The sequence below is a fragment of the Varanus komodoensis genome, unplaced genomic scaffold (genome assembly GCF_004798865.1).
Source record: "Varanus komodoensis strain SLA01 unplaced genomic scaffold, ASM479886v1 scaffold32, whole genome shotgun sequence".
NCBI classification, from domain to species: Eukaryota; Metazoa; Chordata; class Lepidosauria; order Squamata; family Varanidae; genus Varanus; species Varanus komodoensis.
This window is the reverse complement of record NW_025335798.1, coordinates 7,028,962-7,048,064: the sequence shown is the minus strand read 5'-3', so window position 1 is coordinate 7,048,064 and position 19,103 is coordinate 7,028,962. Positions and strand designations below refer to the sequence as shown.

The window sequence follows — 19,103 nt, the reverse complement described above, 5'->3', positions numbered from 1 at the left end:
TGAAGAGACCCAGTTCCCTCAGTCTTGCCTCATACCCCATCCCCTGCAAACCGGCCACCAACCTTGTGGCCCTATGCTGCACTGACTCTAACCTGGCTATATCCTTTCTGTAATGAGGGGACCAAAACTGAGCACAATATTCCAGTTGCAGGCGCACCAGAGTCATATAGAGTGGTAGTAATACCTCTCTCGATCTAGAAGCCACACTTCTGGCTATGCAACCAAGGGTGGTGTTCACCCTCTTGACCACTGCATCACACTGCTGACTCATGTTTAGCCTGCAGTCAACCAGCACCCCGAGGTCCCTTTCACAAGTGCTGCTCTCCAGCCACTTGTCCCCTAACCTGTACTTATGACAGCTATTCCTATGCCCCAAGTGCAAGACCTTGCACTTATCCACATTGAACGCCATCCTGTCTCCTGCCCACTTCCATAGTCTGTCCAGATCCTTTTGGATCTGGAGTACCTGCTCCTCAGATGTGGCTCCAGTTTTAGTATTGCCTGTGAATTTGATCAGCAGACTGTTCACCCCTTCTTCTACATCATTTATGAAAAGATTAAACAGGATCAGCCCCAGGACAGAGCCCTGGGGGACCCCGCTTGTCACTGGCCGCCATTCTGATGATACCCCACTAATGGTTACCCTCTGCTTTTGGTCAGTCAACCATGCCCTAATCCACCAGACAGTGCTTTGTTGTATGCCAAAACTCCTCAGTTTCTCCACCAGGATATCATGGGGCACTTTGTCAAAGGCCTTGCTCAAATCCAGGTAGTGGAATAATGACTCAGCATGAGACAAATATCTTCAGGTTCTAGAGTCTGCATCCCATCCTGGCCAGGGAACTTCTCTTGATGAATCAAATGGGTCAGATGTTAGCAAGTGCAGGTAGTGCCCTTGTTTGGTGATCCTTCTGGGGCAAAATGGGGATTGTATTGTCATCGTATGTGAAGTTCATCTCCAAATAGTAGGGGACATAGCCTTCCCAGATGGTGGTTGACGTTGTTCATATGGGTTTGGATAGTTTCACCACACTCCAGTGTTACCTTTAAAATGTTTCTTGTAAGAAACTATTTTGCCTAACTCATTTGACTAACAAGATTCTTTATTGGATGTTTTTTCTTTTTCCTGGTATAACATCAGTATGTTAGTCCTGTGCAAGTTTAGGAAGGAGGTGAAGGGCATCAGGCAGTAAGAGGTGGTGGGAGGATTTTAGGCCTTGCTGTTGTCAAGAACATGACAGACCTTGGTTTGGAATGAGTCCAGATGAAAATGGAGTCATTTTGAAATCCTGCCAAACCATCTTAAAGCAATCCTTTTTCAAATGACACAGGAATCAACCCACCTGCCCCTATTCTCATCTGTGATGATGGCTTGATCCCACTCAGAGTATTTAAGTATGTATTTATGTATTAATTTTATATCCCTCTTATCCTCTAAAAAGTGTCCAACTTGCACAATCTTGGAACACATGTATCCTGATATTGTTGCTGAAATGTCAAACGAAACACACACAGTTTTTAACTAACCTCTATAAGCTGCACAGAAACCAATAATTTCCCCTTTCTGGGAAAAGGATAGGATCAGGCCAGAAAAGTTGGCCAACATTTAGCTCAGGAAATGTGGCATCCATTCTCTTTACATAATGCCATCTTCCCCTCTGTATAGGATAGCATAACTTGAAATTGTGGTTCACTTTGTTTGATAAACTAGAGATACTCATTAATCAATCTCAGAGTCAGGGTTAAGATGCTTTCATTTATCCCCTTGACTTAACTACCATTTTATTTTGTTATGAGTAAAATAGTTCATCAACTGAACCAGGTAATTGTTTGCTGTATTGGTTTTGAGCATTTCCCTTTACAGCATGCTGATTGAAAGAATTCAATTGGGATGCCTGCTACAGCGTTCTCTCATCTCACCCTACCCCTCATCTCTCTGGTTAGAAAATAATTCTTCTCTCAAATGAGCATTTTAGAGCTATGGTATATCCCAGCCCATCTGTCCACTTCAAGGATTCATTTCACAGCTGTTGCAGCTCTCCACCAGGCTGGCTCATCTCTGTCCACGCAGAAAACAGCTCTTTGATCCCCTGTAATTGAACCCCTACCTTGGGTAAGGTGTGCTAGCCACATGTACTGCATTCTGCTACTGATGCACAATCAAGCAGGAGCAGAAGAAATGCCAGAGTGCGTATCTGAAGGAGACAGGCAGTTCACGTGAAGCAAAGAGACAGCATCAGATCCTCAAGGAAAAAGAAGGCAGCAAAATGGGGAATCTTCCTATTTTCTCACTGGTTATTTTTATTAAGTTGATTTTGGTGGGAGAAGGTGATGTTTCTCTCATTTTAGACTGAACCCTATGCAATTGCTCATTAGCAACAGATAAAAGGAAGATGGCCTCTTCTGACTAATATCTAAAATGCGATATCATATGGTAATTCCTGACCTATGCTCTTCCACTTCAGAAGTAAATAAAGGATTTTCTCTTCTACAGGGGTTTCCTGATCATAGATAATAAAACCTCATTTGGTAAGCAGTATTAGCATTTAGGATGCAGTATTTCCTAAATCAGAGATTGCTATTGAACTGTTATAGCCTGGACAGAAGTGACCTAAAGACATCCAAATTTACAAATACACTGCACAGTGATGTCACGCACATGTAGACATGGATATGGGTATGGTATGGCAATGAATATATATATATATATATATATATATATATATATATATATATATAATGTATAAACAGATGAACTTCAAAAATGACAAAATGAATGTGAGACAGCTGGTAAGTAGGAGGAATACTGTGGGTGGGAAAAGAGCATTAACCAGATTGCTAAGAAGGCATTACATGAACTAAGGTAGTGTTCCTTTAAGAGAACATTATTTTGAAATGATGGAATTAATTCAATTTGTTTGGTTCTGTTACAAATAGCATTCTCATAAGCCATCTTCCCTATTAGCAGATATAATGCCTTGCACAGGGGCAAACTACAGGATATGTCATCATATGTTGGCGTGGTCTGTATTTTTTAAATGAGTGAATCCTGGACAACCCTATGTGACTGATGATTCATAAAGACAAATGCTTCCCACCAGCCACTCCTACTTTTGATGATTGGTAGGGAAATCAAACTAGGAAGTTTATAATCTTTGCTGGGGTACATTTAGCTTGGCCTTTGGCTTTGAAAGTGTGGCCTTTTCTATAAGTTACATTAATTGAGAATTCTAGGGTCCTTCATGTGGAAAAGCAGGCCTACAGAGCAGATCTGCTATTATAAGTGTTCATGTTTGGGTGGAAAAGCCCAGCTGCCAGGGCTCTGCTCCTGCAGTATCCAAACTCTCCCATTTCCATTACACCCTGGATCTGGCATAGCTATTTTTAGGGATACATGAGCCTTGCCAGTTTTGGTTTCTCTCTATTACTAATCTTTCCACTCTTAAGTTCAGAACTGCAGGGTGAGGAAATCTCTGCAAACTTTATGCATAATTGTTTGCATTTCTCTGTTTAGCTACATTGTATGTGTTTTTGCCTAATGGATGCATTCTGGCATTCTTTTCACTAGTGTGTGTGTTTGTGTGGGTGTGCCTGCACCCGTGTGCACATGCATTTTCCTATGGTACACAAAAGCCAGTCATGTCCAACAAAATATCAAGAAAAGAAAGTAGAAAAGTTATCCCCAACCCTCTGCCTTGGTCAGTGTGAACTGGGGAACATGTGTAGCCCCATTCCTGAGAAATTTCACTAATATTCTCTCACTGCTTTCAGAAAGTTCTTCAGATTTTCAATCAGGAGAATTTTCGGAGCATCATGAAGCATTATGGCTTGACTCAGAATGTCACATTAAGCAAAATAGGGTGACACATGTAACAGGCCAGCTGAGAACGGGCTTTGCAGAGAGGAGGCTCAGCCTCTCATGCTACAGTCTCCCCAGGTGGATCCTTCAGGTTCAGAGGAGGAGGGGGAGCGGCAAACATGAGCAGATGGCTTGGCAGTTTCAAAGTACAGATGCTCAGACAGAGTGTGAAGACCAGACCACCATGGACGTGGGAGAAGTCTTTTCAGAACTGGGCTGGGGGAGAGAGTTTGAAGGGGAGCTCCCTGACCCTGTCAGGAGATTGCAAGCAGACCAATTAAGAAGTGTCCAACATTCCTGCCATTTAGCCCTCAAGCAACGGGAGCCACCCTGAGGACTGTGTCAGAATCTTTCTGAAAGGGAGGGAAGGAGAGGAAGTTTCAGTTTGGATTCTATCTTCGTCTGGGCAGATGGTCTCCCTCATCTCAAAGAGAATTACTTTGATTTCTGCTGTTTTGTAACTGGTAGAGCTCAAATAAAGGACTGTGCTTCTAGGGTTTCATTCAAGCCTGCTGGAGAGAAAAAAGGGAAGGAGAGACCTGCCTGTAATGGGCTTCTTCAATTATCAGATCATAGTAACAGAAAATGACAGCCAAACTTTGATTTGAGAGAAGATAACCCAGTATAGAAAAGCATCTGTGCCGGCTCAGTGAAAATGCTGACCCAGAAAGCATCTCCTACGAAAAGGAAAATTCCATGTCGGACATAATTAGAAACAGAATCAAAAATAAATGCTACATAATGCCCTTATCCATGGTGTGATCACATGTACAGTTCTGGTTACAATACCTCCAAGAGGATATTGCAAATCTGGACAAGCTTTGCTTGTTTTGCTTTGCTTTTTTTCTGCAGAGAAACAAAATGATCAAAGGAATCTAGCAATTATATTGTGAGAAGGTTATAATATTGAGACTATTTAGCATAGGAAAAACAAACAAAAACCTTAACTGAGGGGAGCTGTAGTATAATTAACAAGATGTGTATGACGGAAAAGTTTTTCAATGGGAGAATGATAGAGACATTTCTCTCTTCTCATCATATTAGAACATAGAGTCATCTCATGCTTGGTGGGAGATCCAGGACAGATAAAGGAAATGCTTTCTCTCATAGCAAATAGTTAAGGTATAGAATTTGCTACAGCAAGATCTTGTGATGTTCATCAACTTGGATGGTTCTGAGAGGGAGGGGTAAATTCATGGAAGGTAAAGCTATAGGTGACCACTAGTCATGATGTCTGTCTATTACTTCCAGTATCAGTGGCAAGATGTGGCTCTTAGTATCACGTGTGAGCAAACAACCACAAGAGAGGTCTAGTAGACTAATGTCGTGATTCTGAGCTTCCCACAGGCATCTGGTTCATCACTGTGAAACACACTGCTCAACTGCAGTGCTGGACTTTGTTCCAATCCATCATGCCTCTTCTTATGTTCATATCTTAACTCAGAAAATGAGAATTTTCTGGCTAAAGACCATACTGAGCGATCCATCAACCACCAATCTAGGGAACAACACTTATCAGATGCAAATTTCAACCATGTCAACTCTTTATTGATAAAGGAATCTAAGAAAAATGATGATGATCATGATGATGGTGATGATACATTTATATGTTCTTCCTATATACCAGGAGCCCAAAGTTGCATACATTCTCCACATCCATAGTTAAACTTCACAAAACTGTTGGGAACCTGTTGTATATTTGGTTATATGCAGATTCTGCAGAGGTAATCATTAAACAGCAGATTTGGTTATGAGACTGTTGCTTGCACCCATCTGTTAGAATCCATAGATTTATTTACTTACAGACAATCTATATGTGACCTGCATGAGGGAGAGATGTTGGTATGCTCATGAAGGATTTCCTGCTTCAAAGTTATCTGATTAGCATAAAAAAAAAAAGGATAGAGAATCTCAGGGTTCCGGGGGGGGGGGGGATCATGTGATCTTTTGCCTTCCAGGTGAGGTGTGTGTGGGGGGGAAGGAGATAAGGGCATAGTTCAATTTTATTTATTTATTTATTTATTTATTTATTTATCAATTTACATCCTGCCTTTTTCCTCAAAGGGCTCAAGGCAGCTTACATCTTTCTCCTCCTCCATCTTATCCCCACAACAACAACCCTGTGAGGTAGGCTGGGCTGAGAGTCTGTGACTGGCCCAAAGTCACCCAGTTGGCTCCACGGCTGAGCGGGGACTCGAACCCAGATCGCCTGAGTCCCAGTCCCATGCTCTTAACCACCACACCACACTGGCTCTCACTACGTTCATAGTTCATAGTTTAATTAGAGCTCAGTCTCATTTTATCCATGGCATTAACTGCTTCCTTCCCACTCTGGCTAGCAGACAGAACCATGCTATGTTAATGTAGGTAGTGTTACATAATACCTAACAAAACGTCTGTGAGGTTGGTTAGGTTAAGAGTTACTGGCTGGCCCAAACTCAAGCTTCATGGCTGTTGAGGGACTAGAACGTGGGTCTTCCAAGTCCCCGCCGAACACACTAACCACTACACCACAACATTCATATAGCAGATAGGGGACGGGACCAGAAGACTGCCAGGCAGATTTTTCAGGATCTTTTCAATTTATACCAAGCACTCAGGTACCTCAGCTGCATTTGTCCAGCATGTTCTTAAAAGAAACCACATGCTACTTTGAAAACAGTCAAAAGCAGCTACTCATGCTAGTCACCAAAGGGTCCCAAATCCTGATATTTGCTATCTGTTTTGCATGCATTTCTTGCTACGAGCTAATTCCAAGTAGTATGTAAAATGACAAACAAATCTGACCTCTTGACAGCTACCACAGTGATTGTTTCTGGCTCAGTTTATGAGTGATAGTTTAGCTGTAACAGAAGCTGGTCTTTTATACCAAAACATTTTACATTCTAAAATCTCTCTCTTTCTTTCTCTGTGTTATTTCTGAGATGAGAGGCTGCAACACACAAATCCTTTCTTTGTTGGCACCCTCCATGCTTCCCTCAGAGTCAGCACTCAGACGAAGCCCCGGAGGTTAAGTGTGGTGTCTTAATGGATTGCAATTGTGAGAGGTGCACCAACAGGTGTTGTAGTCCTCAGCCATGTAGGGCTTTATCGGTTAAAACCAGTACCTTGAATTGGGCTAGAAGCATACATATGCAGCCAGTGCAGGTGGGCCAGAAAGGATGTTATGTGCTCAGACCTGTGATTCCCAGTTATTAATCTGGCTGCTGCATTCTGCATCAGCTGCAGCTTCTGAACTATCTTCAAGGGTAGCCCAACAAAGAACACACTGGGTAATCCAATTTAGAGCTTGCCGGAGCATAGATTAATGAAGCCAGCCTATCCCTGTCAAGAGCGGATAGAAGTCAGTCCAAACCATGAAGGCCACCAAAGCTTCAAATGGCAAAGATGGATTGAGGAACACTCCCAAGTGATGATTCTGCTCCTTTATGATGAGTGCAACTCCATCTTGGACAGGTTGAACATCCTCCATCCGATTGGAGGAACCACCTACCAACAGCATTTCAATCTTATCTGTCATCGAGCCCATACTTGCAGACAGATAACAGGTTAGCACATCCATAGTCTCACCTGATCATTATAAAAAGGAAAAAAAGGACTGTATGTTATCAGCATAATGATGGCAACATACTCAAAAACTTGAGATGATCCCACTCAGAGGTTAAATAGCATGGGGGGCAGGGTGGGAACAGACCCCTGAGGAATTCCATGGTGGTGAGACTGAACATTATTCCCCAAGCCCCACCTTCTGGATCAGGTTCTCCAAGTAGGAGCAGAACCACTGCAACATGGGGCCTAAAGCTCCCAACTCAGACAATTTCACCAGAAGGATACCATGGTTAATGTTATCGAAAAGCTGCTGAGAGGTCCAGCAATATCCACAGGGTTGCACTCCCCCTGTCTCCCTCCCAGAATAGCTCATCATATCAAGACTCTTTTCATGCCAAAACCAGGCCTAAAACCTGACTGAAAATGGATCCAGATAATCAGTCTCATCCAAGAGGTGCAACCATGCATCTTCAGACAGGAAAAAAGCTTATGATTCATAGGACTGTACCGTCATTTGCTTTTCCTCTTCCATCTGCTCTAGTTTTTGGTGTGCTGACCCACTTTCTCTGTCCATCCATCCATCCATCTGCCTGTCAGTCTTCCACTAGAATTCCCATGTAATTTTAATAAATATGTCTTAGATTTCTAAAGAAAAAGTTCACATGCAAGACAAATCTGTACCATGTAGGAGACCAGAATATGCCCCGTAGTTTAGAAATATCAGCATTTTCCTACTTCATCCTGCATTTTTTTGCAATAATTTCAACAATCAGCAGCCACTCTATGACTCCCAGAAATTAGCAGAAAGTCCACCTTTCTGCTCACTCTAATTTCATCTTGTTTGAAATGAGGTGACATCTAATTCCATGTTTAGAAATGAACTGACATTTATTTCTATACATTGAATTATTTCATGCTTATATGCTAAATTTAACCAGATTTTATTTTCATCTGAGGAGACTGAGCTAAAAGCATTAAAAAGGGAATGTGTTAATAATTCTCTTTCATTTTTTCTTTTTCTGATTAATTATGTTTGTTTAAAATGCAAGTGACAATTTTCCAGAGCTTTCCCCTTGTTGTTACATAAATCCATTAACCAGCTTTGTCCTCAACTAATCTCTTGCTTTGTTACTTTAAAAAATAGAAATGATGTCTATTATTTCTTACCTAAAGGAGATTAGTGCATTACAAATGCAAAATATCAATTACTAAATGGAACATTAAACACTGGTTTCTTTGATGGAATTAGAAGTCTGCTTTTGAGACACATAGTTCTGGATAACCTACTGATTTTAATAGACAGAAAGGCCATGTACAGGGCAAAACTAAGCATATCTGCTGAGATGTATGTCCTGTATTCAGTGAGACTTATTGCCAGTTTAGTCCATAAAGTCAGATTGAGAAAAATGTATCCTATGAAAGGCCTGTTGACCTATAGAAAAAATCAATACAGGAGTGAGGGCACTGCCAATGGTAGGCTGAACCAGAAGTAGACAGAGGTTGGAACATTTCACAATCACATTTTTCCCATTTGTCAACCCATTTTCCCCACCTCTGTCTCTCTGTCTCTCTCTCTCACACACATACACACACACACACACACACACAGAGAGAGAGAGAGAGAGAGAGAGAGAGAGAGAGAGAGAGAGAGGGAGAAGAAATGTAATTGATATCCCCAGAGGGAATCTCCGGAGGTCTGGAGCCCTGGAATGAACCTATAGTAAGATTGGGATGATTCCTAGAGGGACTCCATGCTTCTAGAACTTTCAGATTTCCTCTTCTGCATGGCCTGATCTTCAAAGTGAACTAAGCAAGAAGAAGTCCACGAACACTTGCAGAATAAAAGTTGCACAACCAGCAACCTTCTTCTGTACCAGGTGCAGTAGCACGAAGTCTGCTGCAGGTGCTGTGGAAGAGGGATGCTGCTTGGGCCAGGTTGTGTGGGGCTCCATCCCTGGTGAGTTCTACATGAAAAACCCTCTTCTGTGTCAGGCACAGCAGTGCTGCTTATGGAAGAGGGATGCTGTTAGCACAGCGCGTGACACTCAGACACTGGCTGTGCTCACCAGGAACTCAGACTAGGGGCCACAAGGAAATGGACCTAAGTCCAAGGAGAGAAGCTCAGGGAATCCAACAGATTTCCATCCCCAAAATGGATTCCTCACACATCTCGTGCCCATCGTATCCAGAGAGCTGGATGATACTTAAGGTCTCATACAGTAACAGAGACACAGAACAAGGGTGTCAGTTTCTCAAGGGAGTCATTCTAGAAGTTTGACTTGGATGAAATGTTATTTGATGAAAGTCACATCAAAAGTTCTAATGCTTCTTTCCAAATTGTCCCTGGATGTAATTTCTTCTTAGCATGCCTTTCTAAAACACGGTCATTATTTTACTCTGGTGGTGTGGGGGGTGGTCCTGTCATTAATACCCTGTAGCTGCCACACACAGGAAATGTGTTGAGTGCTTTCAAGTGGCACAGTTTAGGGACAGGTAGATCTGTCAAATCTATTTCTGTGTACTTTCTCCTTTCCCCCCACCTCCAAGCCTACTCCATGCTAGTTTCCTGTAGATTCCCCCCCACACACTTTTTAATCCATGCATATTTTGTGTGCATTTTCAAATGGTCACATTGATGCACATCCCATTGATTAAATTTGTTTATGTACATTTGTGAAATCTGCATAGTAAATATTTCACCTTTTCCCATTAGTAGAATGCATTCTATACCTGGGAATATGTAGATTTCAAAATCTTCTGTCTATTTCCATGTTCAGTTCCATGAATAGCAGGTCAGGTAAATTAATCAATCAATCAATCACCACCACCTTAACTAAGAATGTGTTTCATCCATCTGTCGTAGTATTATATTTCACTTTCCTGTTTTGATCGGGATAGAAGTTTGTTGCAATCTTCATAACCTTATTTGAAGTATTTTCTGCTTGTGTAGCTGCATACATTTATATTACATAGCCTTCCAGATGTATCTCTCTCACAAATCCTGATCAAAAGTGGTCTCCTAAAATTCTCTATTAGGTGCATTATAAAAACAAAACAAAACTGTAGTAGCAAGATCACAAAAGAATAAATCCACAGTATGTTACATGTTTTAGTTAAATAGTATGACCCTTCTCCATTTTGGTATATTTCTTCATCACAGACTCTCCCCACCCCTGTTCCAGTTTGGTAGGTCTATCAATTTTTGGACTTAAATAACCTTGTCATCTTTTCAGTGCCTGGTTAAGATGATCCTTAATGCAAGACATTGAATGGTATGCATTCAAAGACATTAAGGGATTATGTATTCCAAGTGTTTTACTGGTCTACTTTTCATTATATGTAGTTTTAGATATTTTCAATTTGTTTTTCGATTTGTGTATTTGGGAGAAATGTGGTATTTTATTGTATTATTTTTATGAACTGTTGTAAACTTCTCAGAAAGCTTCAGCTATTGGTAATATAGAAATGGAATAAATAGATCAGTCTATCAATCTATCAATGTTTAACTCTTCAAGGATGCCATCCTAAAATCTTTCCAAGTAAATATGCATAGGAGTACCCAAAAGTAACCATATAAATTATTGTTATCATTATAATTACTTCCCAAGGAGAGAAAAGCGTTGGTTGTCTCACATCTTGTACAAACTGTTTTCCATTTGGAATTTAATAGAGGAGTTATTTTTGCTTCTCCTGAATTTCACTTGGATGTAAGTACAACATCTCTCAAAAAATCACAAAGAATGTCATTAGAATGACATTGAACTTCAGGCCATTAAAAAGTCAGCCTGCTTATTAGGAGTCCTGTCCAATGTGTCATATCCATTTGAAAGTTGGACCAATCTTTTGTGTTTTGTTCTGCAAATGGTTATCTGTGAAACTAGTGTGCAACACAGCCTCATAAGTGGCAAATAAATCTCAGGGAGTGATGTCTTGGATCACAGCCATTCTTCTGCTAGGAATTAAGCTGTCATGTTCAAACTGAACTGATTGGGTCACCTACTAAAGACGGTTGATGCTAAAATTGGCAGTGATTGTACACCAAAGTGAAGGAGGTGGATGAAAGGTCTAGGCTTGACTGTTGAAAAAAGTGTCCTTTGAGAGGTGTGGAAAGATATTATGAAGAGACCTGAGGTTCTACCTGAAGCCTTCCAATTTATTCATCTGACTAATTAGATTTTTCTTCAGCAGATAACTTTAACTAGGTCTTATATTCTAGATTATTTGGTAAAGGTTGATAAGGATGCAAGAATCTTGTGCCTCAAGAGTGAGGAGCCTGTGACTCTTAGCAATTTCTGGACTACAATCCCTAGCATCCCTGGCTATTGGACATGCTAGAAATTATAGTACAAACCATCTGGAAGAGGACAGGATGGGTAGGAAGGATTCAGGGTTCAGGCTTAAATGCAAAATTCTGAGAATATTTTCTCTATGATATTCACTTATGAAAGATTTCCTAGAATGTGGCATCTTACATTCACTAGCCAGATTTGAACATAACACTAAACCATGGTTTAACACTTTGTCTTTGTGAACCTTGGTCTCATGAGCACCCATTCCCTTCTTCCTGCAGAGGAGCTGTTTCAGCATCTGTGTGAGAGAGAAAGGGGCAGGTTTTGTGTGCCATTTTAGCAACCATAGCCTGATCTACTGTATCCACAGCTGGCCTCACACAGGCTCACCCAGCTACCATGAAAGGAAAATACCCTACCCCTGTTTTAAATTGAGCATCATTCTCAATTTGGACATAACAACAGTTTCTGTAAACCAGACTGCACCTGGTTCCAAATTCTTATGGTAGAGAAGGGAAGCTGGGATGGTAATGCAGCTGCACATGCATTTGCCATAGACTGCACATGCATTTGCCTATGTGCTCAAACACACTTATTTGAATATTGCTAAACTATGGTCTAGTCTTATACTAGAACCAGGCCAATGAGAATTTGGACTGCAAGAAGCAAATAACAGACCTTTTATGTGTTGATTGGCAGATTAGATTCTCTCATCCATTATTCTGGAAAATGGACTCATTATTTATTTTTCCTCCATGATCCTTGAGGTTGTGATCAATACACCTGAGGAAAATAAAGGTGAGGATTATAACAGCAGCTCATATAAGATCTCAATATGAACACAGCTTCAGGAGGTATTTTTTTTAACCTCAGACTTTCTTAACAGCCTCTCTTCCTTATGATGTTGGAATGTGTTTTTGTTACAATAGTGCAGTGATTAGTACGGTTTAAGAATAATTAGAGCAGTGAAATTGTTTGTGACTAGGCCTTCTGGAATTAGAGAATTATTGGATGGATGTTGTGAGAAAGAGAACAAATGAGCCATAATTAACTGTCAATCGCAGTCAACTCCTGATATCCCAGATTTGGTCTGAAATGCCCAGACCTGATCATATACCTTCTTTGCTAGGCAAAAATATTGACGTCATCCAAAGTCCTTTGGAAGTCATCCAAATTGGTGGCTGTTGTTACACCTTGTTATGGTGAATTGCATAACTTCACCATGAGGTAGCAGGTACTACAGGATTCTACAGAGACCACTAACCTTCCTTATGTACGATTTGCCTTTGTGCTGTTAGACAAGTGTTTTTTTATCAGAAAAAATTGAAATGAAGTGACAAAGAACAACAAAATGACAAAGTACAGTGGTACCTTGGCTCACGAATGCCTTGGGTCATGAAAGCCTTGGCTCACGAACAAAAATTTCATAAAAATTTTGACTTGGGTCACGAACTCCGCTTTGGGTGGCGACCAAGATCGCAGCCATCTCCCCACCCCCCGAGTGGGGAGATGGCCATGATCGCAGTCGTGTTCGTGCAGGGAACACATGTGTGATCACGGCTGTGCTGCGCCCATCTTTCTTGCAGGAGCACACCCGTGATCACGCACGTCTTCCCTGCACAAACGCAACTGCGATCCTGGCCATCTCCTCACTCACTCCTCACTCCATAAGGACATTGGGGAGATCTCTTTCAGGGGTTTCCTCTCTTCTTTGTTTCTTAGCTGCAGGGTCAATTTTGGTGAAAAGCCTGTCTATAGTCACTTGTTTTTTCCGGTGGTGCATAACCCTCTGGAAATGAGAGACCACGTTATCATTCATCAGATTCAACACTCTGTTCATTACAGTTATTTTGGGGTGGTGCTTCTCAGAGAAATCCTGGCACTCATTCCATTTTTTCATAATGGATTGTATCACATCACTGCTAACCTCCTCCCTGTCTCCCTCTTCCCCAGTGGAATCCTCCTCAGCAAGTGCCTTCTGCTGCTAACTCTGGAGTTCAGCAAGTTCTTCCATCATCAGCTCCTCTATGTCTTCCCTGCACAAATGCAACTGCGATTGTGGCCATCTCCCCACTCGGGGGGTGGGGGGAAGATGGCTGCAATTGTGCTGGTTGGCGGGGGAGATGACTGAGATTGAGCCCATCTTTCCTGCAGGAGTGCGCCCGTGATCACACACGTCTCCCCTGCACAAACGCAACTGCAATCATGGCCATCTCCCCACTCAGGGTGGGGGGGGGGGAATGGCCGCAACCTTGGTTGCCACCCAATGCAGAGTTCACAACCAAAGTCAAAAATTTCATGAAATGTTTGTTCATGACCCAATTTGGTTGTGAACCAAGGTGTTCGTGAGCCGAGGCACCACTGTACATTCATTTAGCAAACACATTTCCAAATGCTTTCCTTCCTTTCTGCAAACTGCATTACAAGCATTAAAGCTGTATTCGACATCTAGCTGCATTCCAATTTGTGTCAGAGTGTAAACTAAAGAAATGCTCACCCATTTCCAAAGTGTTTGGAAACTTCAGCTGGTTTAGACTGCAGCGGCCACTTTATGGAGACCTGTCACAGTGATCGTGTCTCCAGGCTCCACACAGATGGCCACTGGATGGCTAATTTTGGCTATCTAGCTGCTTTTCAAATGGGGATGGAAGGAGGTTGGAGTGCTGCTAGGAAAGATACAGTGCATCCTGGAAGCCCTGGTCGCTTCCCATCTCTGCCTTCCTCTCCACCCGCTGTGCTCTTTCTTCTAGGTTGGTTTTACAACCTCACCAAATGAGCTTGCATAGTTCTTATGCTGGCTGCAAGGGTCAGAAGAGGATCCAAGTATGTATCCCAAGCTCCAAGGTTGAAGATCTTTTTCCTACCTTGGATCTGAGAATCTGAGATATTCTATGTCCTCCTAGATGCTGTCTATGGTCCATAGGATTGTTTTGTCCAGAACCTTAAATGGTATATTAGAGTAGCGGTATGAATAAATAGCCTAAGTGAACAATCTGGAGAACTATAGTGGGTGAACTGCAGAGTTATTTTTGCTTCCATTGTATAGAAGGCTGAAACTAGATCACATATAAATATCATTTTCTTTTCAGTTTTCATCCATACATTTGAAACATTAGCAGCCTACATTGTGCTTTTCACTCTGAATTTGCTTAGATAACAATGTTCTCATTAAAATTAAAATAAAATCCACAGTATGTAATGGCTTGAAATGCCAGGAATAATTAGACTGCTTTGCCCTTGATTGCAACACATTTGATACATGTATATGCTACAGATTTTCAATTAATCCAGATGGTAAGCTTAAATATTACAGGCTTTACATCTGGCTGGTAACAGATAATATAACAGTCCTAGGATTGCTCTGACACATGTAAAGTTATCCATATTTCAGAAGCCAAATTGGTTCCAGGTACCCAGTCCTAAGGACTAGAGTGGCAGATTCAAGTCAGTGCCACTGGTAAACATTTTAGATTTATTCTACAGTCAGGTTTTCCCTGAACAGTTCTTGGGAATTGCAGCACATATCCTGTACCCATTAGTTAGAGGCAGAAGCCTTGAACGAGGTGGAAAGCTGTTATCACGTGGTAATACATTTCATGCTCATACATCTCCTGTTCCTCTTATGTCCCTTGGCTTATCATTGAATAAAGCAAGGGCCAGTTTCTGATGCACGGCTTCACAGATGGTTCCTTCTGTACAGCTTGGCGTGACATTAAGTAAGGTGCTCTAAAAATATGACGGGGTGCCAGGCCAACAAGTTTCCCATGATGGAACATTCCACTATTGGTGTGCCATCATCTTCTTGACCAGGTGTAAGAATTCTAATATATAGACTGATTATGGGAAGAGCTCTTTTTCATATGCATTTAAATCACACACACAGAGAAAAATATTTATCTTTAGTGGAGCAGTTTCTCCTGATCTCCTGGGCCATACTCTGCTTAAACATTGCTGGCTCTAAATCACTATTCACTCCTTGCTTCCTGCAATACTGTCGAAATAAACCACCCTCAATAACGCAATTCCAAAACAAACAAAACAGACCCTCAAAAAGGCTGAAACCAAGCTCTCCTGATCTCCTAGGCCAGTGATGGCGAACCAATGGTGCACTTGCCACAGTGGGCACACAGAGCCCTCTCTGTTGGCATGTGAGCCAAGTCGCCCCAGTATTGCCCCAGCAGCCATGTACATATTCAGAAAGAGTAACGGCGCCAGGCAAGGACATCACTCATTAGCCATGACTCGCCGCAAGAGGTGGCATCGAACAGGTGGCCAGAAGCAGGTGCAACAGCCACATTGGGTGCATCAGGAAGGGAGCGGGAGAGCAGTGAGTGGGTGTGCTGAGTGCTGGTGGCGGCATCCTCCTCCTGCTTCCTCCTCTCCTGGCCTGCAGCATGCGAGAGGTCACCCAAGCCGCTCTCCTAGCGCACTGGCGAAACCCTGCCGACTCGGTAGCCGCAGGCGCAGCTAGGCAATTGCATGCGTGCTGCCCCCGTGCCTGCTCCCAGGCCAGGCTCTCACACTGGTGGCCATGGGGGGGGTGAGTGGGGGAAGCTAGGCAAAGGGAGTGAGCAACAGGGTTGAGGCGGCGGAGCAGCAGCAGCAACTGGAGCAAGGAGGAGGAGACAGCGCGTACCCAGGATTGATATGGCGCTTGCTGGGGAGGGAGGCCAAAATGAGGAAAAGTGGAGGCTGGAACTGCTGCGAAGTGAGAGGAGTGGTGCATGGTGGGGACCCCCCTCCCCCCCAACCCCACTCCCCAAGGCTTGGCAGCGCCATGGGGGCGCTTCAAGGAAGATCCCAACGGAAGCATGGAAGGGATCAGCGATAACCTTTGGTTTAGGTCTCCCCCCACCTCCATTTCGCCCCTCTGGTAAACTTTCAAGCACTGCTGAAGCTCCTGCGGCATTTCCGGTGGCTGGTTTGGTGGCAAGGAGGGAGGGAGCGAATGGGTGCGCGTGCCTGGGCGCAAGCAAGGCCAGCGTCCCCCAGCTTGGGGGTGCTGAATGTGAACATGGCTCCTTCTCTCTGTTATTGTGTTCAGCTTTCAAGACAAACGATGTTAATGTATGAGTTGTTTTTTCTAAACTAACACCTCAGTATACAGGTTTTATTGCAGTGTTGGCACTTTGCGATAAGTGGGTTCTGGGTTGGTGCTTGGTCACTCTGTCTCTAAAAGGTTCGCCATCACTGTCCTAGGCCATTCCCCTATGGTGGATGATGGAAAGAAAAAGAGAGAAACGGACTTGGAGAAGTTTCACCTGTTAAGACGCTTCAAAGCTGGTGGCTCATTTATGCATGGGAAAACAATTTCCTGAAAGACCAGGGAGGAAAAAAGCCTTGGGAAGAATATTAACGACCATCCAGTACAGAGACTTAGTGCAAGAGACTAATGCTGGGTGGGACACTCACAACAATATCTCTTGACTGCCTTTGCAGGAGATGCCAAGCTGCGTTTCAGTAACAGCCACACATCGGTTACCTTGGGCAGCCTCCTGGACGACCAGCACTGGCACTCAGTTCTCATTGAGCGATCCAATAAGCAAGTGAACTTCACAGTGGACAAGCATGTGCAGCATTTCCGGACCAAGGGAGATTCTGATGACCTGAATATTGACTATGAGGTGTGTCTGATCTTTTGTCTCATGAACAAAGTCACAGGAACCTGGCAGAAATGCCTCACAGAATGACTGCAAGGTGCTCCACACAGCTTTTATGAGAAATGGCAATAATATCAATTTAACGATTAATATTTCTCCTGAAAGACTCCATTACTGAAATATTTAGTTACATTGTTCCATGGATATTGATTTAAATGTACTTCAATAGACATGTAGAAGCCACCATGCATGTTACAGTAAATAAGAAATTTTAGCATGCATGCATAATGCACTAGAAAAGTTACAAATTTAACAAATTAATCACTGTGTTACAATGTAAGTTTAGAATAAGCAGGCTCACTGTAGCATAAGTGCTGAAGTATAACTAAAATAAGTAGTATAAGTTTAATTTTATTTATTTAAGTACAAAGTTGTAACATAAATAGACAGATTTAATATGACTCCTAACTTATCTAGTCTAGTATATTTTATGCAATGCTTAGAACGGTAGAAAAGTAGTACACAGGGGCCCATGGCAGCCTCCATTTTGTTTCTACATTTCTTCATGTTATGACCAGTAATCTTCTTGCCTTCACAAAGTTCATAAATATTATAACTTTCAAAGCTTCGTATACCAATCATTTTCCTTTCTACCAGAAATCAGCCTTGATAGTCACAAACTGGTAAGAGCATCATGGAATTTGTTGAAGATATCAGGTGTACAATTGACTTTATTATTGGTTGCTCCTTAGGATCTGGCTACTGTTCCAGTGCTTGTTGACCCTTTCAAACTTCTTTCTGGAAGATGCTTAGTGCTTCATAGCTATTAAGGTTAATCAATATGCATAGGAACAGGGAACTTGTTGTTTTCTGTGTCACCACTAAACTTTTGATTATCTGGGTTCTGTACAATTTTCTGTGTACATATTTGGATTAACATGCGGCAGAAGTTTTAAATACTTTCCTATTAGCCTTAAAAATGCAAGAAAAACTCTTGGTCATGGATTAAGCTGCACACGGAGAAGGGTCTAATGCAGATTTTTTAAAAAGTGATCATTGGCATTGACATTCAGTGTAACAGTCAAAAGAAACCCTGAATAAATTACACTCTCATTTATTCAGTGTGCTAATGATGCAAAGCTGTTCTCTAACATTTTGAGCCCATTTTCACATTTTCAGCAAGTCCATTAGAAGAGGGAGGGATTGCACCAGCTACGTAGCCCCTTGAAAGTGCAGTACTTACCTGTAGCACCAAAGAGGTGTGCAGGCATCCCAGGTACAAAGTGGCTTGCCAGAGGGAACCCTCTCCTTCCTCTGGGAACATGCCATGGAGGATTGTCAAAAGGGCTTCAGAAATCAGGGTGTTGCTTTGTGGTCCTGGATTAATCTCTCACATAACCTGGCTTGCTCAATTGGTCTGTAGTGACTAAACAAAACCCTCTTCTTACCTTCCTTGAATATGTTACACTTCTAATATAGACCTATTGAAGGCCAGCCAGCCAAGCAACTAGAATTGGCACTATCTGTTTTGATGGGAGAAAGCTGTCCTTGGCTGGAAAACATCTACTGTGTGGAGGGTGGCATTGGGAGGGAAGAGAATTTGAGAATGGGAGCATCCTTTCAGGTGGCAAGTATTTCCATGCTAGGTCACAGATCCATACAGGCACAGAATTATGCATTTTCCATCCTTCCTGAGCTTCGCTTGCTTGCCAAGCCTCTAGAAGCAATAAGGTTCCGATGCATTTATAATTTTAAAGTTGTTCTGTGTGTGTTTTTCTCTTTTGCTGTCCTTTCCCAGGCAGCTGA

The 19,103-nt window shown here is 42.3% G+C and overlaps 1 protein-coding gene across 1 annotated transcript in view; it reads left to right on the top strand.

Moving 5' to 3' along the window:
• CNTNAP5 (contactin associated protein family member 5) overlaps positions 1 to 19,103 on the top strand; it is a 314,549-nt gene that overhangs the window by 86,551 nt on the left and 208,895 nt on the right. The window contains exon 6 of the mRNA XM_044438476.1: positions 17,137 to 17,321. Coding sequence (XP_044294411.1) covers positions 17,137 to 17,321 — 185 coding nt within the window. The remainder of the gene's footprint in view (positions 1 to 17,136; positions 17,322 to 19,103) is intronic.